The sequence below is a fragment of the Brachyhypopomus gauderio genome, chromosome 6 (assembly GCF_052324685.1).
Source record: "Brachyhypopomus gauderio isolate BG-103 chromosome 6, BGAUD_0.2, whole genome shotgun sequence".
In the NCBI taxonomy this organism is placed as follows: Eukaryota; Metazoa; Chordata; class Actinopteri; order Gymnotiformes; family Hypopomidae; genus Brachyhypopomus; species Brachyhypopomus gauderio.
In genome coordinates, this window is record NC_135216.1 from 24770105 (window position 1) to 24793809 (window position 23705).

Genomic DNA, 23705 nt, shown 5'->3' on the forward strand with positions numbered 1-23705 from the left:
TGGGTCAGCAGCTCAGTGTGTTGACATTGTAAATACAGTCTAGGGGTATTAACCCCTTGTTTCCTGTAAATGTGTATGTAAATGACAGGTCTCTAGTTTCCCGTCGGAGCAAGAAAACCGCTTAGGAGTGACGGAGAGAAGATTCCACCGCATCTCCTCCACCGACCAGGAGGGCTCAGCTTAGGAGACACAGAGAGAAGATTCCACCACATCTCCACCACCGACCAGGAGGACTCAGCTTAGGAGACACGGAGAGAAGATTCCACCGCATCTCCACCACCGACCAGGAGGACTCAGCTTAGGAGACACGGAGAGAAGATTCCACCGCATCTCCTCCACCGACCAGGAGGGCTCAGCTTAGGAGACACAGAGAGAAGATTCCACCGCATCTCCACCACCGACCAGGCAGAATCCAGCCGCATCTCAGTACTGGCACTTTCACTGCTTGTTTTGTAAAAACTGAAAATGTTTTCTGATATTGCAAATATGCCGCTGCCATGATATATAAAAAAGAAAAGAAAAAGCAAGCAAAATTCTCCAAATTAATCAAACTATTTACTGGAAGATGGTTTCAACATAAAAAGACCAAAACGTACGGCTCATCCTCTCCTGTGCTGCAGGATGGTTGTGGTGTGTGGAATCAGCTCCAGTGTGTGTCTGACCCTGGCGTGAGCTGTTCCGTCCCAGAACCCTGCTTGTCTCTCAACGGCTGGACTCAACGTGCGGATTACGTTACCGGGCCCGCCAGAGCCCGGGCGGTGTGGTCGGGAGCGTGTCGGCAGTCTTTCAGCGACACAGCACGATGCAGAAACACAACAGCACGGATGTTAACTGCAAACCTAAACATAGGGATGATTTCATCTCCATTCCTCAACTTGAAGAAAATATAACTTAGCATACACAGAGTGCATCTATCTGAATTTTTCTGAATGATATCACTAGCCTGTCGTGTGTGTGTGTGTGTGTGTATTGGTGTGCGTAGCCCAGGAGGACACCTACAGTTTACATCACTGCAATAAATCATCTCATGAATTAAGGGACGCTGAGCCCTTTGGCCCGCATATATCACTCTGAGTGGGGTGGAGAGTGATCCCGCACCCTAGAGAGTGCAGGAATGCTTCTGTTCCCTCCCTGCGATCACACACACCTCCACGTACACACACGCTCAGATAAATCCCCTCCTATAGACCCTCCTCCTCCACAGATCCCTCAGGACACGAGGATCATCGTTCCTTCTGCCGTCCTGAGAAAACACCTTCAGACAGGCTGAGGTGTTGCTGAAAAAAGCGAGTGGAGTGACAGCCCCCCACCCCCCACACTCCCAACCCACACACTCACACACACCCACACCCACACACACACTCACACACCTCCTGGTTTAGTAAAGTCAGTTGGATGTAATCATCTCATGCCTATTTTTAAATATGAGTGCTTTAAAAAGATCTCGATGGATTTATGAGCAAGGAGTTTTTTTTTCTTCTATTAAGACATTTTTGTTTGTGTTTCTGGCTTCCACATGTCGGGGTAAATACCTTTATAAAAGTGAAAAGGCCAGAGCTCACCAGGCTCTTGACGCAATTAAGCTTTGTCTAGACATCTTTAAAGCCTGTGCATTCCTGTAGATTAGAAAGCCCAATTAATCTAGCAGTTTGGCCCTGGGACAGGAGCCTGAAAGAGAACTTTAAAACTGTGGTCAGGCCCTCCTGGAGAAAAACATCGACATTAAAAGAGCATTGGAAGAGCGGGAAATATCAAAAACAAAAGCAAAAACAAAATAAAGGCCTTCCATGATGAATCTGAGAAACAGAAGACTGTCCTGTCACATTTCTTTCTTGTTCTTTTTAAGTTGTTTCATCATGCTGGGTGATTCTGGTGAGTGTTGGTATGGTGTCAAGTCCTATGTGGGGGTTCTTTGGAGGTGACACACGGGATGTGTTCGCACTCGCACTGAGGGTGAGACGTTATGGCTACGTACATCAAGGCAGAGGGCTGGAGGGGAACTGCAAGGGAAAAGCCATCATGGAGCATCATGGAGCATTATCGAGCCATCATGGAGCATCATGGAGCATTATGGAGCCATCATGGAGCCACCATGGCATCATGGAGCCATCATGGAGCATCATGGAGCCATCATGGAGCATCATGCAGCCATCATGGAGCATCATGGAGCATTATGGAGCCATCATGGGGCATCATGGAGCCATCATGGAGCATCATGGAGCCATCATGGAGCATCATGGAGCATCATGGAGCATCATGGAGCCATCATGGCATCATGCAGCCATCATGGAGCATCATGGAGCATTATGGAGCCATCATGGAGCCATCATGGAGCCACCATGGCATCATGGAGCCATCATGGAGCATCATGGAGCATCATGGAGCCATCATGGAGCCATCATGGAGCCACCATGGCATCATGGGCCACCATGGCATCATGGAGCCATCATGGAGCATCATGGAGCCATCATGGCATCATGCAGCCATCATGGAGCATCATGGAGCCATCATGGAGCATCATGGAGCCATCATGGGACATCATGGAGCCAACATGGAGCCTCATGGAGCAATCATGAGGCTAAAACACTTGATGTGCTGACAGGACACCTTAACAACAACCGAAAGTAGAGAGCTGTTTACAAGATAAAAACAAGGGCAGTCATGGCCTGGTGGTTAGGGAACTGGTCTTGTGACTGGAGGATTGTGGGTTCGATCCCCAGACCTGAGGTCATGACTGAGGTACCCCTGAACAAGGCCCTTAAACCTCAACTGCTCGCTTGTATAAAAAATTAGATAAAAATGAAAGTCGCTCTGGATAAGGGTGTCTGCCATAAATGAAAAATAAATCTTTTCCTAAGCAAATCATATTTGTGTGCACCATACTGCCGCACCACACAAGTATTGACTGGCTACAGACCTAATTAGATAGTTTGCAGCTATTCACACACACTCGCTCACAGAGCATTAACGCCCTCTTGTGAATGGACAGTACACAGTGAGGCGATCAGTCTGGTCATGGCTGTGACAACCATGATGGTTGCCACTCAACAGGTAGACTGTTGAAAAAAAACATAAATAGTTATGGCCCCAAACTATTTCACTGTATAGTCCTCTGTGATCCTGGATTGCAAAAGTACATTTCATAGTTTCATTTTTATGAACTCCCCACCAGTAAATCCACACCTGAAACCATTAAAGCCCAGTATCTGTGCTACGCTGGAGAAACACAACCAAACAAATGGCTTAGAACTGATTCAGTAAGAAAATATTTATCAAAATATTTCAGGCCAGAAACAGAGGTGCCCAAAAGCACAGTAAATTTGCCTTTGAAAAGACCATAAAAAGATTTCATGGATGTCAATAACCCCCAGTAAGGGCCTTTGATATGATTCAATTCTAGCCCCTTAGCCAAGATACAGGACTGTGCTTTGAAGAAGGAGAAACACAGGTCAGGCTGTTAGAATACTTAAGGGTTTTTTTTTCCTCTGTATTTTTATGGCTTTTCAGCAGTATGTGCTCTAAGAAGGCCTGGTCAGAACTGCGTTCGAGTCCTTAATTAGCCAGGGGTTTGGGTGACGGAGGGGTTGGTGGGGGAGGTGGAGGGGCGGTGTGCCCGTGAGCCGGGACCTCCGCGTCAGGGCCAACGGCAGTTTCCCATAAATCCCTGCTTCTTTCATGTGTGTGGTTCAAAGCTCATCGGGCCTGGAAAGTCTGACACAGGATCCACAAGGAAAGCCAGGAGCCATTAACGTGCTCATCTCTACTGCCAGGCACAGCCAGCATGGATGCGCCGTGTGAACTCATCCAGAGAGGGATAGTCAGAAACAAGAGGGCAAGAGGCAGGGACTGCCAAACTCCAAACAGACCCCCAACCCCCAAACAGACCCCCAACCCCCAAACAGACCCCCAACCCCCAAATTCCCTCTCATCCCTTACCCAAGCCATCCCTTACCCACACCAACAACTGGCCCTAAATCAACATTTCTTTCTCTCGCCTTCATGCGACTTTGGGTAGAAGTGGCCAGCAACGGGGACATTCCAGGCGTCCTGAATTTGGACTCCCTTCTACCATATCTATATATCCTCCAAAAAGAAATACGTAGAACGATGAACCAATCACCATATTTTATTCCCCCTTTAATGAACCAAAGAGCACATTTCATTTCCCCTTTAGTGAATAAACCCTGCTGTTTAGAGGGAAATGGTTGGCCAATTACAGGCCCACCTTCCAAAAGATACACTTCCCTGCACAATAAAAAACGGGCCATTTGGTGGGGAAGTGGCTTAATGCAGTGAGGAGTACTCACGTAACAAGAAAGCCTGGGGTAGTGGGAACTCGTAAGGTAGGTAACAAGTGCACATAAATCACCATCGGCCCCGCAGCTGAAGTCAGACCTACGGCGACCGTTTCTCCTTTTAAACGAAACCGCTGTGGCAAACGGCAGAGCCTCGCTGGACAGCAGGCAGGGGGCCCACGCAATCTTCCTCCAGCTCGGAAAGTATCACGGCGAAGCGATCGGTTATTCCGGCCAAGTGGAAACAAACAAACAAGTGAATCAATGGGGCATGTTCAGGCTGAGCGATGATGTCGTTTCCTCCCAAGTCCTTAAGGACATCATCTTTATGTAAGCTGACATCAAAGTCCACTGCCAGATCTTTGAAGGCACTTTGGTGACTATTAACTGCTTGTTTATTGTTAGTATGTTACCAAATAAAAAGTCCTCCCTGCGGGAATTAAACATGAGCGCTCTCCAAAACAGTATCATCTCCATGGAGATGGGATGTGTGTTCCGAGCAGGATTATGGGCTGTAATGTGTTTGGAGGTGGAAGACCAGGCCTCAGGGATGGAGTGGTGGGTTGCGCTGAGAGCGTGCCCAAAGACTGCGTCAGCGGGTCGTACCAGGTGAACACACACAGAGGGGGGCATTTGATGGGCTTCAGGCTTCATCAGATGGGGTGGTGCGGTGGTAGGACTGCATAGTTCGATCTTTAATACATACCAAGCACAGAAGTGGTGATTACACGCATCAAGGCAACATTAAACAAGAACAATGAGTTTCCATGGCCAATCCCAAAAAGCTGTTTTTTCTTGGATTACATGGTCAGGGAACGGTCTGAAAGTGAACATAAGTCTTCTTCATCTTCTGCTTGACCTGTGCGCTGATAATCAGCCCACTACACACACACCCCAGTAATGACATCAAAGTTGCGCATCACCGGAGTACCATTACATCATCCCCATCTCAGAGATACATACCAACAAGATTACAGTGACAAAGAACTGCTAGTCTTACAAATATCACACGTTTTGACCCAGACAGCGAAGAGCCATACAGTGTATGGCTGGTACAGACACTAGGACTCACAGGGCAGCAAAGCCCCCCTAGAGAAGTCAGAGGGCGTGTTGGACGGGTGTTACAGGAAGAAGTGCACTCGAATGTCAGAAATGAGGCCAAACCCAACCCGGCCACATCAGCGCACAGAAAAACCCCCTTTGTAAAACGTAAGCAGGGGTCACTTATCAGAGCTGGGGGCCCTATAAACCCGCCAAGCCATCAACCTCACAGCCCCCACACACACTTCCCACAGCTCCTAGGTAGTGGAAAAAGAAAGCAGTGTCACTTCAAAATACGAGTGCTCACGGCCACCTTCCTGCAAAGCAGTTTAGGGGGGAGGAGGGCCTCTAGAGGAGCATTCTGGGACCGGGGGGTTAAAGGAACCAGACTACCATGAACTTGTGAAACGCTCCATTCAAACAAAAGGGGCAAAAGAAAAACACCATGTATCAGTCTGCACGTAATCCCCAGTGACTTGGAACTGAGCTAAAGCCAGTTGTGTGCATGCGCGCACACACACACACAGAATCACTATAAAAATAGTGTAGAACGAGTCAGCGAGAGCACCTCGGCTTGCTCGGATGTGAGGAACACAGACCTCAGGTTCACGCAGACTCATCAGACCACGTACCAAGAACAAACGTCAGCACCCTCTCTTCTCCCTCAACCTGCTGCTCGCTCACTCGGCACACTGGAGCAGCCTGGAACGTGGTCCGTTTAGTGCAGCACCTTCTTCCAACGTCTCCCTGCTCCAGAACAGCAGACGTCAACTACCCCCCCCCCCCCCACCGTCCCACGGACATCACACAAAAAGACATCACAGTGAAGGGACCCTTTTTCACGGGACTCGTCGCCAGCCTCTAATGCACCCGTGCACATCAGCAAAGATCTCCCAGCCCGTGAGAGGAGGTGGAGAGATCTTCTCTGAAGCTGCAGTAGAAAGCAGCACTGAACACCTGCCAATTGTGGCGTTTTTTCCTTTTTTTTTTGAGCGCTGCTCTCAGGGACGTTTTTTTCCCCTCCGAGTTTTGGAATGGCCTTCGTTTCCTGTTCACATAAAACTCTAAACTTTAAAACTTCAACATTAAATTCTGGCACAGAAATGAAGGGGAGCGTGTGCTGAACTTGGCAAGGCGGGTCTGGCTGGGGAAAGACCTCACAGACAGGTACACCACAGGGCTCTTCAGCATCAGACCACCCGACTTCTCCTTTTGAGGATCATGACGAATTTGACTCTCTTAGGTGGGATAAGTGACAATTTTCTGCCCCCACATTATTTATTAAAATGATCTCTATACAGAACACATTTCATTCAGTTATATCAGTGTAATAACAGGTGCAGAAAGAAACAATATGGTAAGTTCACGTATTGGCAGCTTTTAAGCAGACCACTTCAGTCACTGCTGTGAAAAATCCTTCGCATTCTAAATGGACGTTTGAAAACAACACACTGCCCCCTATTGGTGAAAGGCCGAAATCACACATCTTGTTATGAGGATGAAACGTCCTTAATTGTGTATCATTATATCTTAATCCAATAAATGGTATATTAAGGCACTTTCAAATGAAAGTTGGAGACTCAAACACAGTAACATAGAAGCAAAAAAAAAAATCACTTGTTTTTCTTCTTTTTAGCCTCAGGCATGTTTGAGACCTCCTGTGCTTTCCTCTTCCGGCTGCTCTTGTCACTGACATAGCCACTGGAGTCGCTCCACGGCAGGTCAGCAGGGGGCGCCAGTTCCTTGCATTCCTCCTGCACTTTATCCTTTTTCTTCTTCTTCTTGTCCTTACGCTGACTGCCAGGACTGGAATGAGCCTCCGTTCCGTTACCGTTGACATTCAGGGTCATCGCGTCGCCCGCCTGGTCGCCGCTCACGTCGTCTGCGCTCGTCCGTTTGTCTTTTTTCTTCTTTTTCTTTTTATGACTCGGCACACCGTCGCCCTCCGCTGTTTCCTCGCCGGCGGCAGAGTCGGGCTCCGTGACGTCGCTGACGGCAGCAACGAGCTCCTGAACCCTGGAAACACACCCAGACAGCACAGCAATTAAATCTAGCCGGGACCCAGGAAACAAACCACCAAAACGAACCCGCCCGCATCGTTTCACTGTCCCCACGGATCCAGGTACGTTTTCACAGGACGGCAGCTCTGACCCCTCCAAGTCCCATTATACCTGGAGTTCCCCAGATGTCCCCTGATCAGTAACACGCCGGCCGCGTCTGCGTCCAGCTGGAAGACCTTGAAGGTCAGGGTTCCTCCCACCCTCAGGCCGCAGTTCCTCCACTGCTCGGGACTCAGAAGGTTCGGTTTCAACACGCAGGCGTTGAAGCATCCGTGCACCAGGCAGCCCACGTGGCCCACCGCAATCTTGTTGATCACACCCTAAATGACACTTATGATAAACATACATGGTCTATGCTCATCAAATACATGGACATACAAGTACAGAGGGAGGGAGCAGGCTGAACTGGGTTAAATGTAGCCGACACCCCCTTCTTACCTTGGACCTATACGATTAAATATTACATGCCAACATTACATACAACCTTCTCCGGCACAAGACACTTTTGAGTATTAAATCTAAACTTATTCTAATTATGCTATAAGGAGAACTTTGTGTTGGAATAGTACTCACTTATTAATCTAATAAACCTTTAATCTTATGATAAGAATGAGACAGGACAGTGCTGCATATTAAACCCAAGGCAAAGCCCAACCTTAAGCCTGAAGACTGCTAAACGCAGTAAACGTGGTGAGAGAGAGAGAGAGAGAGAGAGAGAGCGAGAGCAATGTGTTTACAGACAAACATGCTTACCACAAGTTTTTCTTTATTCTTGGGTTTGAAGATCACAAACGACGCCTCAATGTTTAGGTGAATGTACCCGTGGTCGTCAAGAATGTCTCCGTGTTGTCCCACAACTTTAATGCCGTCATACGCCAGTGGCACACCTTTTAAACTTAGACGAGACATCGTCTTTCAAACAAGTGCATTTTTTAGCATGGTATGTATTAAGTATTTAGCCGAGGTAAAACCCCTTGTCTCTTATTTAACAGAATCACCGTGTTCATAACTACCTCGAACACATGGTCACCCAGATACGCTAAACACAGTGTCACCATAATAACCAGCGAGCCAACACTAGGGGTCCAGTCCCGTGTTAACCTGCTACTGCTTGGGTTTGATCATAACATAAACATAAACACGAAATACCTCGAAGAATATTTCAAAAGTTCTGCGTTCAGTTCCTCCTGAATTCCTGTCTTCTTCTTTTTGAGGTACATAGGTGACAAGACAACGTGTCTGCGGTGCGTCTCCATGACCAGACACGAGTACGGGGTCGCGATGAGTTTACACGCGTCCACAAACCCGGGGATGAGGGGGGGTACGGAGACATCTCCCGCTGAATGCGCCGCAGCTGTTACAGGAGTGACTGTAGTAACTTGTGAACCGTCGTCCGACGCCTTGATGTTTGCCATCTTGCCTAGGAAGGAAACGTGGTTTGTTTCCTCGGGTGCAAAGGAGAGCGTTAGTGTTTCAGGCTTATGAGTTTTACCGCCACCTAGAGGAGGGGAGATGATAACGCGTTACATTCAGAACGCTAGGGACACCAGTTTCCTTTACCCCATAAGTCTGTTTAATGGGAATTTTTACAAGTTAGATAAACACGTAGGGGAGTAGTAAAGTCTCCACTATATCCACTGGATTACCCCTACTGGTCTGGCTGGATTGATCTTCCGTCTGGTGTATAACTCTGTGGTTCTCACATCATGAGATCACAGACTGCCTATTGCAGCTCAAACACAAAACCCTTGATTTCCAAGTCCTGTAAGGTTAGTGTCATACATGGCACACGACTACACCCAGCCTGGTAGCTCAAGATTCCTGGTTTTTCTTGTGCCTTGATGTCTGACACGTCAGTCTTGAAAGGAATCATAGGAAAATATACGATTTTTATATTCAATAACCCATAATGTAGACATCAAGCTCCCAAGACCTGCTTGTGTCAGTGGTTTGCTTCATGTTGTCGCTGGAGAAATATGACTAGCATCAGTTAGCATAGACCTCAGTCACCTGTTAGAGCATGGGGCACCAAGCTCAGTTCCTGTACTCTAACCCTAATAAAGATGTTCCTCTGGATGAAAGTGTGTGCCAAATGCTACTGTATGATATATGGTAATATATCATATACTTGTAACCTGGTTTTCAAACAAGAATGAGAGTGAACTCTGTTAAATGGATGCAGCAAAAGAAATGTTTGGTCAATGCTCTGCAAGAATCAAGAAATCTGTTGAAACATTTCTCAGATTACTTTTGTATAACCGCGTTCAGGCTCTGTGGATGGTGTTCTCTTCACACTTTAGAAATCATTTTACAACGACCTGCCTTGGCCGACTTACATAATCTATGTGCTGTATACAATATGGTATACAATACTGACAAATTAAAGATGGCATATTGAAGGCAAAGACAGACACTTTGTGATGACATGTTCACACCACAGATCCATCCAACAGTTTAAGAACAGAAAGAGAGAAATGATTCAGTTTTGGTTTTATTTTTGAAATATAAAATATGCAACTATTCTGCTCATTTATTCATCAGCTTTTTGTAGACGCGATATTGCAAAACATTCAAAACAAGATAAACAGCATATCTTGATGCTAATTAATAATGCTAATTGGGCCAACATGGGAGAAGCACTAACAAGTAAAACATGAAGCAATATTTAGACACCAAACACATCCATGTACATCTGGACTAACTGGATCTATGCACCTATAAGCTGTTCCATGAACAGCCCAGCGTCGTGTTAGGGGAAAGATTCCACACTGAACACTCTTTTTCACATTTCACACTATCTGAACACTACGATCACTTTGGGAAATGGGGCCCTGATCTTTATCTCTTCCATAGCAGTCTAATATTTTTATTGCATATGCACATTTATCAATGCAAACGCACTTAATCGCATAACCTTGTGTGTTCGTGGCCTTGTGTTTCTGATACAAATTCCTTAGTATATTTATAGCCCCAACTTCTGCTGTTTGCCTGTTTTTCTAAGGCTCTCTGGGTAAGAGCTTCAACTAAATGCCTCGGTGTAAATGCCTAAGTGTACACAGATGCATTAACCTTCACAGCCATTAGTGGCAGGCTGCCTGTATCCTCAGAGGCTCCACTGGAGGTTGGGGAGGCTGCTATGTGTGTAATGGCCAGAGTAGCCTCATTACTGTACTAACAGTCATGCATGCAGGTATCATGGTGACAGGTAATGACAGTAAACTTTAGTCAGCACTGACAGCCAGGGTATATTTGCTGCTCTAGCCCCCCTCCACAGCCCAAACACACCTGAGTAAAGACAGCCATTACTACCTCTAGTGGCTTACCATTAAAGTGATGCAAGCAATCCACAGTCATGTGGTACAGCCACCATGAAATATTACCGAGTTTGTGTGTGTGCTGCTGTGATTAACAATGACAACTCCAGAAATGTTCACTTCAGTCCTTTTTTTATTATTTAATTTTCGTACGAAGCTTCTATATAAAAATACTGTAAATCGATAAATGATTGTTTCAGTCGTCGAGCATTTTACATTGTGCATTTTCTATGTTGAAGGACAACGCATTCATTATGTCATACATGTCAACGTTACAGTTTCAGAATTGGCATTCTCATAGCTTTTCATCAAGAGTAATGGAGATGCAACATGGGTATTAGAGAAAGGAGGAACATGCTAACTGTGCTCACTCGTACTGCGGTGTCCTGAGCTCAGCTGGGTAACCGAACCGCTGATCCGTGGCCAGTCTGCAGAGGTGGTCTCTTTGTTGCCACAGTGGTGTTACCTGATCCAGGACCTGTAGCGTGTCAGAAGAGCTGCGAAACGTCCTGCTGCTTGCCATCACCCGTACAGCCCTCCCTGGCCCTGCCTCTCGTTGACGGACGGGTGTCTGTCACGGTGAAGGACTCCTCCCATTGAAAGTGATCTGAGGGATGCCGTTGCTGGAACTATCTAGCATTTCCTGTTTTGAAAGAGCGAGAGTGAGACAGATACCACGGCAAGAGCCCGACTACAAAACACATCATGCGCGAGCATCCTCGTGGAAGCCGAACGCAAGAGTCGCATGGCCTACAGCCCCCCACCGCCTCCCTCCGCCCCCCACTGCCCCCCACCGCCTCCCTCCGCCTCCCTCCGCGCCCCACCGCCTCCCTCCGCCTCCCTCCGCCCCCCACCGCCTCCCTCCGCCCCCCACCGCCTTCCTCCGCCTCCCTCCGCCCCCCACCGCCTCCCTCCGCCCCCCACCGCCTCCCTCCGCCTCCCTCCGCCCCCCACTGCCTCCCTCCGCCCCCCACCGCCTCCCTCCGCCCCCCACCGCCTCCCACCGCCCCCCACCGCCTCCCTCCGCCCCCCACCGCCTCCCTCCGCCCCCCACCGCCTCCCTCCGCCCCCCACCGCCTCCCTCCGCCCCCCACCGCCCCCCACCGCCTCCCACCGCCTCCCACCGCCTCCCTCCGCCCCCCACCGCCTCCCTCCGCCCCCCACCGCCTCCCTCCGCCCCCCACCGCCTCCCTCCGCCTCCCTCCGCCTCCTCCGCCTCCCTCCGCCCCCCTCCTCCGCCCCTCTTCACCTTCTCAGCCATCTCGTGCGAGTGGTGCAGCGAGTGCTCGCGCTCCAGGAACATGCGCTGCTGCTCGGTGCCTGCCAGGCGGCAGGTTAGCCAGGCGGACAGCGTGCAGCCGCTGATGCCCAGACAGGCCAGCGACATGGCAGCCAGGTGCAGGGAGCGGGAGGGCTCGCCGGGCCGCCTCGCCAGCGCCCGCACGAACTGCACGTTCAGGATGCCACCGATCAGGCCGCAGATGCAGCAGGCTGAGAACAGGATCATCTGGGGGAAGAGAGGGGGAGAGGGAGAGAGGGAGGGAGGGGGGAGAGGGGGAGGGGGAAGGGGAGGGAGAGGGTGAGAGGGAGAGAGGGGGAGGGAGAGAGGGAGGGAGGGGGGAGAGGGGGAGGGGGAAGGGGAGGGAGAGGGTGAGAGGGAGAGAGGGGGAGGGAGAGAGGGAGGGAGGGGGGAGAGGGGGAGGGGGAAGGGGAGGGAGAGGGTGAGAGGGAGGGGGGGAGAGGGGGAGGGGGAAGGGGAGGGAGAGGGTGAGAGGGAGGGGGGGAGAGGGGGAGGGGGAAGGGGAGGGAGAGGGTGAGAGGGAGGGGGGGGAGGGGGAGGGGGAAGGGGAGGGAGAGGGTGAGAGGGAGGGGGGGAGGGGGAAGGGGAGGGAGAGGGTGAGAGGGAGATTGCAAAGCTAGAAACTTTCACTTTTAAATGTTTAAGCATACATTAACACTAGAGAGAGAAAGAATGATCCTTTTCTTTTTTATTTTAAATGTTTAGACTTTCATTTATCACAAAGACACAGAGCAAAAGAATGATGAGACAAAAAAACCCTTTTCATCATACATCTTAATTGTTTTACCTTTTAGTGAAGTCCCTTCCTTTAAGCCTTCCTGCACCACCAGTAGTGATTCGCCATTAAAAAGCTTTTTTAGTGCAGTTTTAGGCTTACCGGCACTAAGTGTAAAAATCAATGTAGTGTTACTCTAAGTACAAGCTGTAGACACTGGCCTATCTCCAACCACCCTGTCCAGAGGAGGATCTTATGGCCTTTCTGAGCCCTGAAGTTACAGCATTGTGTCCCGAGAACATTACAGATTAAGCCTGCTCAGCAGAGTGAAGAAAGCAGGATGAACGAGAAGTAGAGAGAAAACAGGAAAGATTTGAAAGCCGTTACAAATTGTGCTGGGCCGTTGTTTTTAATTGTTCACAAGGCATGCTGGGAGAGCAGTTATCTAATGTCAACCAAGTGCAACCACATCATTTTCCTGTAACCTCAAATGACACTGAGAGAGTACACTCACCCCTCGATCTGTCTGGCCACGGTCACCACTCTCATTAGCACTTTGCCCTTGATTGCAGTGACATACTGACTCTTACTGCTGTGTCACTGTTGCACACGTGTGTTTAGAAATCATGCCCCCATGATTTAGAACCGCCCTAGCCCCCGGGTCCAGTTATGTAGCGATGTCTGAATCCAATCGGTTTTGCTACAATAGGTTTCGCTACAAGACAGAGGCGATGTCTGATGGGTTAAGGGAAACTCTCCAGGGGGGTGATGCTTTCAGGATGTGTTTTAATGGCTACATGGTGATTTTGTATATGCGCCTGTGTGTTATCGTCTGATCAGGCTGTGATGGGCACTTACATGGCACTATCGCTCGTAGCTATATGAACAACGTACGTTCAGCACTCTCGTGCGCCGAGCTCGCATGCCGCGATGTAAGCAGGGATTAAGGAGGCAGTGGAAAGTGTGGAAGTGATTTACGAGGGATGTGAACATGGTCCAGTGTCTGGAATGCCATCACAAAAGGCCATTACGGTGCGGGTGTTTTCATTGTATGAAAACAGCAGATAAAATAAATTCAATCAGCAAGAGAAAGAGGAAAGTAAAGAGAGCATGCACGAGAGAAAGACGAGTAAATGGATCTATACGGCAGCCCAAAAAAAAAATGTTGGTGAAATGGGAAAGACAAAATGCAGGGATGTTTTAAAGACGCAGGGTGGATTATTCAAAGGATGGAGAGAAGGGCAGACATACACAAACAAACAGACAGGGAGATATTCGAGCAGTCAGCACAGATGCAGCTGTTAAGTCCTTCCAGACTGGGTTTCACTCTGATATCGATTAGTCATTAGCACTCTCTCCTGTGACTCCTCCTGATGCCTAATTGAATCTCCTCCTCCATGCATAAGCCTATAGTAGCAGGTTTATGCAGGTGCAGACAACTCAGGCACCCTCTCTGTGGCTCAGGGACCGGGGGGGGGGGGGGGGGTATGTACACATCCTGTAAAGAACTCTCGGTTCAACCCTAGACAAACACCACTGGTTAGAATGGGGCACCAGAGTGTTGGGGTTGATTGCTGGTCTATTAAAGGCCAGGTGTTCTTATAACTTGCTTTTAGGTATTGCTGTCATGAGTCTTACTGCTTAGGTATCTGGTTTGGTGCGGTCCAGAACAGTGTGTGTGCTTTTTGGTACACAGTGTCACCCCCCCGCAGTGTTGCATGGAGACAAGTTGCTGGCCTTTTCTATTTCCCACTCAGACTGGAACTACATGTCAGTCCGCTGCCTTTGGGACTGGTGAAACGAGTGGGAAACCAGTGCGACCCGACCCCCCGAAATATCACCACGCGCTGAACTCCACCAGCACAGCATGGCGACACAGGAACCTGTCAACAGGTCCGCCTCAAAAGACCACGACCCGACTCATGTCTTAGGTTGGGATAAGGTCGCCTTTGCTTCCAGGCTTTGACACCTGTATCCCAAATTTTGCTATAGCTGACATGTGACAGCCAGAAAGGGCATTTGTGGTGGCGAGTGGTGCAGGGCGGTGGTGGGTTGTGGTGGGCGTAGCATGGACAGAACTGTGTTGGTGGGTGAATACTTACAACCAGGCCAGTCCTTTTTTTCGCACACAGAATCCCACAGAGTCCACAGACGAGAAACTAAAAGAGGAGACAATAAGCATATGTTACCACAGAATAGACCGCCATGGTCCCACTGTGGCTAACTGCTGCACTCAAATGAAGGCAATTTATGTTTAAAAGACTTGGCTGGACTTTGGCTGGACGGCTTTCAATTGCACGCTGACACACACTGTGCGGTGTTAACCCGTTGACTGGCAAAGATGCTACACTTGCATTCAAGCTGTAAAGACTCTTTGCATTTGTGAACCAATAAAAGGCTTTTATTTTATTTTATTCTCCAGAATAATAGTTTCAATAAGGTGGACCATTTTCTGTGTAGACTAAGACAACTTGGGTTCCATGTTGAGCTTGTTATGTTGGTGTCGTTGCCTCAGAGTGGTGATGAGCAGTACACAGATTTGAGTTTAGCCACAGTTTGACCAATGCTGGTTCTATGAAATAATGATGTAACTCATTCAGATTTGAGTTTAACCACAGTTTGCCCAAAGCTGGTTCAATGAAATAATGAGGTAACTCATTCTGTAGTGCAGAATGGGAAACAGTTCTAAGCTCACTGGTTTATGAGGTTATGATATCCTGTTCAATACCACGGGGTAAAGCTAATGCAGAACTTCCTCCTGTATTTAGTGAAACTGCAGGGAATATTCAGACTGTGCAATTGCAAATCAAACTATTACAATTCCAAAACATATCAATGACTCACGTTCCTAATAGCAACAATCTAATAGTATCAGACTTGAGGAATTCTTGCTGGCTTGAAATCAGTTAAAAGACACAGGCATAGCTATTAGAAGTAGTACTTGGGGTTGCTTGGGGAATTTTTGCATTTAACATACTAATTACAAATGATGAAACGTAAGCCTGTAAGTATTAAATTCGGTGGTGAATTTCGCTAAGATTGGAGTAGTATTTAAAGTGACACGTACACACGCCCCACTCCATACCGGGGATGCGTCGCCTTGCTGAGTCTTGTGCTGCGCTTGCGTCCTTCTTAAGCCCACGGCGCCGAGAGCGATGCTGGACACTCCGAGTCCTATCTCCAGCACGGAGAGAAACAGCAAACTCCAGATGATCTTCCGGCTAGTACACATGCTCGCTCCGGCATCGTTCCTGCAAGCTGCGAAGAATACAGTCCGCTTTGGCAAGAGCGGCGCGCTTCGGTAAGAAACTGGTCGCGCGCGGTTCCAGAGACGTATGGCGCTCGCTGTACCGTTGCAGATGAAAGCGTATTCGCCAATCACTTTTCCATTATAGCGGATGAGGGATAATGACCATAACAAAGCGCTCGCGGCGGCGCTGTCCACGGTGCTTAAACTCCTCTGGGTAGTCCCCCCTCGAGCACGCCCTCAGTACCTCCTCCGGGCCGTCCAAACTCACGTGGCAGTACTATGCATTGGAAAATCGGATGTACAATTTGTGCAGTGTTATCATTTTTACCACTTCGATATAGTTTACGACTTTTTCGGGCGTCCCACGTGACTTATGGATTGGTCACCCCATTAACGCCAAAGCACACTTAACCGTGCCCAGCAATAATTTTACAAAGTTTACACTGTTTCGGTTGCCACTGCAGATGAAAGGATGGTGACAACGGCAGCCTAGAGTTTCAAATTGAAGGCTTTAGAGAAGCGACACTCAAATATATTTTATTGTGACTGGGGCTCAATATAGACTATGTTGCTCTTTAGACTCCCACGCAGTCCATAATAAACCAAATGAGAACATGTAAAACGTTACACATACACTTTTAGAACACCGGCAGTGTTACTGGGTCAAGAGTTAGTCCAATGTGCGGCGGATCTCACATGTGCAAGACCTTACGCCGTAAACTTCGACGCGTAATAACGGCTCCTGGAGCCGATAAATAGATCGGACATATGCCTCATCAGAGGGTCCCAAACGCGAGCAAGACAATCTCTAGTAATTGGCAATTGTGTCAGGACAGATTAGGACACTTGTTTGCTTACATATGCTGTATAGTAAATCTATTTGGCTACTCTGGTATCTAAGATGCGTTGGTTAATCATTAATAAAATCATCCGCCGTAAGCTGTTGGTTGAATTGTATTGTCTGAACGAACATTTAATCGGAAGATGCTTAACTCACATCAGACAAAAAAGCTGCAGATATATAGCTAATAAGCGCTAACAGCCAACATTTGTTCAGCCAAAGTAATAAGTGGCCTTATAATAAGACCGGTTCATGAGCTATTTTTCTTGTTGTATGTTTTATTTGGCCTGTTAAGATAAACAGCACTATTCAAATCATCTTGATGATAGTAAATAGCAAGTAAAAAACCAGTGTACAAGCGATTTTATAGCTTTATAGTTTTTATAGGAGGGGCAATCATATCTAAGGAAACCAATTAATGCGATATAATCTAATCATACACAAAACCGCTGAATCGCACAATGGCAGACTGATAAGTGCACCAAAATAATCGCAGCACTAAGTTCACTTTTAAAATGTTGGACTTCAACTGTACACAAATGATTAAACACAGACGTTTCTCTCTATGTCTCAGTATCTGTGATAAAGCGTTATGCTGTGCACTTAAAGTCTTAAAGTGAGTCTTAAAGCCATTTATTCGGCCCTTTCAAACTACAGGTTAAAGCAACAAACGTGCAAATCAAATGAACCAAAATCCAGATTCTTGACATGCAAATTACTTCCAGTAATCAACCTTGCATTCTTTGTGTCAATCACCAGCCGATTCAATATTTGAATCAATGTTTTCTGTGAACAGTTAAACAGTTGTTTAATACTTTACAACTACTACAGAACTAGAGGACAACATTTAATTAAAAAACGTTTTCACTGACAGTTCCAGAGCACGGACGTCTTCTGACATCTGACACCAGTAACCCAACAACACCCAGAAATAAAGTTTAACACTCGAATACCCGCAGCCGTCGTAGTCTCTTCCTATTGGCTTAGCAATTTCCCGCTAAGATCCATGGGAACTCCGTCTGGCTGGAATCTCGCTATCGATCCCACGAAGAGGAGGCGCCATGTTTCTGCTGACTCATCAAACGCCCTCCATCTTAACGCGCGCGCCCTCTTTGTTTACTGTCTCCACTCTGCGGGCCTTGCTGGCTCTTTTCTCGCCTCTCTGAAGCGTTAAAAATAAAAAGGGCAGATGTGATTGCCAGCTTGAAGAACCAGTGGTGAGCAGAGGCCTGGAAATAGCAAGTGAAGACAAGGGGCAAACAGTTATTTATAGAGTTCAGTGGCACTCAGAGAAAGGAGCCCTGGTGGAGCAGGAGGGTGGAGTGTCGCAGTTTGTTCACAGGGTTCAGTCGGGTGGAGGTGGACAACCTTGCTTCACTCTTTTGTCCTGAGCTACCCTTCCTAAAAACATTCCCATGCATTCTCTCTCTCTCTCTCTCTCTCTCTCTCTCTCTCTCTCTCTCCTCACACACACAAAGTATCACTTTCTGTTCACAGGGCAAAAAATAATTTCTTCCGCCCGGCAGAGAGCACTGTATGTGTGTGAGTGTGTGAGTGTTTATTCACTGTATGTGTGTGTGAGTGTGAGTGTTTATTCATCCCTGCTGGTGTTTCTGTCCTGCTGTTTGTTTCGTTTGGTCTTGCAGTTATCGGCAAAGCCTCTGTGCTATATTACCTTCTATTAAATGATATGTCTGCTATATTACCTTAGATTAAAGGATATGTCTGCTATATGACCTACTATTAAATGATATGTCTGCTATATTACCTTAGATTAAAGGATATGTCTGCTATATGACCTACTATTAAATGATATGTCTGCTATATTACCTTCTATTAAATGATATGTCTGCTATATTACCTTAGATTAAAGGATATGTCTGCTATATGACCTACTACTATATGTCTGCTATTTTTCAATTTGTGCCTTATTAATATTTCTCATCTATAGTTCTACCCAAGACACACTCGCTCTAGAAGTGTATCTGCTCTCTGCAGCTTTTCTCTGGGTTCAAACACATTCCAGTGATGCTATTGTTTAAGCATTGAAAGATGCTCATCAGTCTTTTTTTAATCAAAAACAGAAAACACAGTATAGTCATGTATAGTATAGTAGTTTTTTAGAACATGTTTTTAATAATCCTTAATGTCTTGTTTAAGTTTTGGCTACAAAACCTCCCAGACCATTTGTAATCATTCATGCATATAAAGTCTATGCAATTAGAAAACACGTATTGTTTCTTTCTTTCTTTGTTTATTTATTCATCTGGTGTAACATCTGAAAACCATTTGACTATGCAATAGGTTTTCTGGAGATTTATGAGAGTTTATTGAAGATTTAAGCAATAACAGTGTTGGAATGTGTACTATGAAACCACAGAGACGTCATAAATACGTGAGTTCTGAAGCTTTTGGTACATGCAAATGTTCAGGAAACAACCATTTCAAAAAGGTATCACTTGAAAATAAAAACAAGATAACCTCCTAATTTATTTAGAGACGTTTTTTGTGTGTATTTCTCCTTTTCATCCACTCACCTTCTCACCGTTTGAGGGAAGGGCTTGGTGACAAAATAAATGTGTCTCATATGAAGACATCGAGACTCAAGGGACATGAAAACCACCAATGATCTTTGTTTTACTAACAACACTCACACCATCACCCTGTCCTTATATACATCATTATTTACTCCAACCCATTACCATGTTCATAAGCTGCATTGTTATTCCGTTATACCAAACAGATGCCCAAATGCTCACTTCGGCAGTGCCGGCAACAACTCGATGCTCATGATGGAGCGTTTCGATCGTAGCGCATCGCCACCGGTCAGCCGGGCTGCAGGGTGAGCAGCGGCGTGCGAATACCGATCCCGCAGTGGTTTGGCTGCGGTGTGAGCTTATACGCAGGTCTGGGGACCGCTCCCTGTGTAGCACACAGATGCTCATTTATCTGCCACTGCCAAATCTGGGGCACACAGCAATAGCTGAACAATGCGGAGGGGTCTCTAATGAAGCACCAGTATAAACCCCCCACTGCTGCTCTCCACTGCGGTTGGGCTGTTTAGTTCATCTGAGTCATCTTGTACTGGGTCTTGTGCGTGTGTGGAGGCAATGACCCACAATGTGCAGGTATCTGAATACAATACGTGATGTACGAAAATGTAGATGAGATGAGTAGATTCACAAGCTATTAGACTCGTATTCCCACCAATCCATTTCAACCAATCCAATCTCACCAATCAGTAGTTGACAAGTATATACCACTTGTCAGTGTTTCCCCATTGATAAGCCCCAGTATATCTTATATCTGGCTGTAATCTGCACTAATCCCAGCGCTTCGAGTCGCTTCAGAGTCACACCGAAGGCTATCCAGCAGGTCCTGTTGGGTGACGTTCGGCCGCACGCCTCACGACCCTATGGACACAAGGTCACGTCAATACATGGGTACATACGGCAGTGACACGGTCCCAAAAGTCGCAGAGCACACATACTGTGGATTTTAATTGGCTTGACCAGGAAGGGCACAGTACACTAATGTGGAGAAGCAGGGTCATAATTGCACCGCAGAGCTGTGTTTTCACATTGATTAACAAACGACCAACTGCAGATATCAATATATTGGCCTGGGCTGTGTGAGGCCACCTAACTTGTGTTACTTTGAGTACTATTTGTGTAAGCTAAACAGATCCTTCTTACGCTGACAGTAGAAATCTGATTACTTCAATTCTGCTTCAGCTGCAAAGTTGCAAATTTGTCTCGTGTTGCAAGTATTTTTTGGCACCTCATGACTAGGTAATCTACATAAAGATGAATTAAACTAGACCTACACATGTGCACACAGAGGCTACAACGTCAGCAATACCGCAAAGGTTCACGCAGTCTACCGGGATGTTAGGATGTCACCCCTCTTTGGATTGGATGACAGTACATCGGTATGACATCAGAAGAGCTTTGCTGAGTGGACGCTGAGACAGAAACACTTTGCCTGTCTGTCCTTGTCCTGGCGAGGGTGAGACAGGAGCACGTAGACATTCACAGCCCACAGGTCACACGTATCGTACTTCTCACTGTGAGACACCATAAAGACTTGAGTGTGTTACTATGAAACTGTCTCCTGTTTTTTTGTGGTTATTTTTCACCTGGCATTGCTGATGAAAGATCTAATGTAGCTTCACCCAGCAACTCGGACCCTCGGGATGGCCACGCCCCTGTGTATGATGTAACCGCTATTAATCAGTCGTCCCGTGCTTTGCACAGTGGGGCCAAGAAACACGCCCCTCACGACCAGGCCTCCACCCCCCTGCCCCGCCTGTGGCATAGAAGGGTGTGTGTGGGGGGGCAGGAAGAGTCCTGTTACTCTGCCCCTGTGTGCTTGATGACTTGGAGAAAGTCGATGAGCCTGAACAACAGGGAGAGGTCAAGTCAATGGGGGGAGGAGCCAGTCTGCTGCTGGTGATGGCAGTAGTGGAGGGTGGGAGTGGCTGTGGGGACGGGGCTGGGGGCTGGTGATAGCAATATGTTGGATGGTGGGAGGGGCTGTGGGGGCGGGGTTGTGGGATCAATGGGGCGGATCCCCTGCCAGGGTCTCTGCAGGGAGATGAGTGTGGGAGTGAACACGTCCTCAGCCTGAAGCCTGCGCAGCCGCTCCAATGAAAACAGGCATGAAGGGGAGAAGCTGTCTGGTGGGGTGAGCACACAGCTGCACGGAAATAAAGCTGTCACTTACTGTGGTTTAATGGGCCCATTTCTGTTTTAGGCAGTAATGGAGGACATGAGGTCTTACACACACCCACACATACACAGACCAGAGACACTCACTAATAGGCTCTCTCTCTCTTTCTGTCTTCTTTTCTCTCTCTCTCTCTCTCTCTCTCTCTCTCTCTCTCTATATATATATATATATATATATATATATATATATATATATATATATATATATATAGCAGGAGAGACACACACAGAGAGAGAGAGAGAGAGAGAGAGAATTGAAGAGAGACAATTGCAGTACAAAAAGTTTCCAGAGAAACTTTCATGAGCTGTGCAAGCAACTTTACTTTCACTACACCTACAGCACTGCACACTGCAGTTACTCACCCGTAATCTTCTTCAGATATTTATATATATATATATATATATATATATATATATAGAGAGAGAGAGAGAGAGAGAGAGAGAGAGACAGAGATAGATAGATATCTGAAGAGTATTCCATATTACTATGGGATACGCTGTTGTCTTCACCTCCCACCTGTTCTGTTATACAGCTTGATGTAACCCATGTAGAGGAGGTGGATGATGGTCACTCCACTCTGTAGCCGCTCGTGGAGATGAGAAGGTTCACTGAGAGGGTTCAGGCCTACGCAGAACAGCAGCGGGGGCGGGGCATCTCCTTGGTGAATGAACGCAGGGTTTCACCCCGAGTCCAGCACTCTGAGACACGAAGCAGGAGGAAGGGAGTGGGGGATTAGTGAGACACCATCCAGCCATGGGGATAGATGGGGGTGGATGGGGGGATGAGGAAGGATGGGCGTGGATGGAGGGGTGGGGATGGGGAGGAACAGGAAGCTGTGGGAGGACGAACCCCTGCATAGTGTGCACCACCTGCAAATGTGGAAGTAGCTGATATGAAGAAATCCTACCAACGTGTTGAGACAAAAGTGTCCATGGTGGAACATAAAAACATCCTCTCTCTCTCTCTCTCTCTTTCTCAATCAGACACACACACAGCACTGGTGTGACTGGAGGGCACTATAAATATTGCTGGTTGCGGTGAAAATGCTGCATCAACACCTTGGACAACATTGTTCGACAGTATACCAGACACCTCCACTGATGTCCTCTGGAAAAGTTCTGGATGAAACTGCTCTGCTAAGATGGAGATGATAAGGCATAGACAATGTACAATACAAATAATATTTTCACCTGAAAAAGTGCAAAAGTCCTTGCAGTACATATGCTAAAGGATTAAGGGCTGTGTGTGCAAGCATGTGTGTGTGTGTGTGTGTGTGTGTGTGTGTGTGTGTGTGTGTGTGTGTGTGGTTTGCTCAAGAAATTAGAACTCTCTAATGGATTTTTGATTATCTTGCTATTAGCAGGACACCAGACGAGGACACCCGGGTGTCCCATTCGTCCTGCAGCCAGACCAGGGTGAACATTTGTCTCAGGGGCAAATACGGGACGTATGCCCATCCTGGTCCTGCCGAACCCTCGCCAGCGAAGCCCTCCAGGCCGGAGCGCCTGTCAGGCATTATGAGTCAACTCCTGCAGAACGCAATTAAACACTCAAGAGGAGGCTGAGCACGATTCGGCATTTTTCTCTCAGAAGTTGAGAATGAGTCAGCATTTTTCACTCAGAAAGGCTCCAGATATGAGCCAATGAGGAACCGGGCCTGGCACTCAGTCCCAGAGCAGAAGTGTATGCTCTCCTAACACACAGGAGGCTACGCTCCCCCATCTTGCCAGTGGACTACTGTTTATAGCAGCACTGCAGAAAAGACGGACTGCTACCATAACAGCAGATCTCCTAACTAATCACAATTTAGAGATGATTTGCCATACATACCCGCTCTCATTTATTATCATTAAACAATTCAAATCAAATCAAATCAATGATATTTGTATAGCGCTTTTCACAACACATGTCACAAAGCGCTTTACAGGATTTACAAGGTTAACAAATTCACTATATTATAGAAGGGCAAACATATTGTCATTGTATTAATTAATTCTATTCTATTAATTAATTTATTAATTCTATTAATTATATTGTTATTAAAAGCACAAGTCATAGCAGCGTGAAATCTAACGAGGAGTGTGTGGAGGTTGAAAATAGTGGTGGTGGTGGTGGTGGGGGTGATGGTGGTGGTGGTGAGGGTAGTGATGGTGGTGGT

The 23705-nt window shown here is 47.2% G+C and overlaps 2 protein-coding genes across 8 annotated transcripts in view; both read right to left on the bottom strand.

Moving 5' to 3' along the window:
* Positions 1–6580: 6580 nt before the first annotated feature.
* Positions 6581–8861, bottom strand: polr1f (RNA polymerase I subunit F). The gene is made up of 4 exons (XM_077009888.1): positions 8546–8861; positions 8150–8291; positions 7508–7716; positions 6581–7352 (listed from the first exon to the last, which is right to left on the bottom strand). The coding sequence occupies exons 1-4, from the start codon at positions 8809–8811 to the stop codon at positions 6950–6952; spliced, it is 1020 nt and encodes a 339-aa protein (XP_076866003.1). The 5' UTR covers positions 8812–8861; the 3' UTR covers positions 6581–6949.
* A 1975-nt stretch (positions 8862–10836) lies between these two features.
* tmem196 (transmembrane protein 196) overlaps positions 10837–23705 on the bottom strand; it is a 32300-nt gene continuing 19431 nt past the window's right edge. For 2 of the 7 annotated variants that reach the window (XM_077009895.1, XM_077009897.1), the window contains exons 2-6: positions 22064–22245; positions 15793–15983; positions 14828–14884; positions 11960–12217; positions 10837–11353 (exon numbers count right to left, since the gene is read on the bottom strand). In XM_077009895.1, coding sequence (XP_076866010.1) covers positions 11285–11353; positions 11960–12217; positions 14828–14884; positions 15793–15983; positions 22064–22094 — 606 coding nt within the window. In that variant the 5' untranslated portion in view covers positions 22095–22245 and the 3' untranslated portion in view covers positions 10837–11284. Of the gene's footprint in view, positions 11354–11959; positions 12218–14827; positions 14885–15792; positions 15984–17769; positions 18046–22063; positions 22246–23705 lie in introns of all 7 variants that reach the window. The other 5 variants (XM_077009899.1, XM_077009892.1, XM_077009893.1 and 2 more) reach the window with 5 other exon arrangements.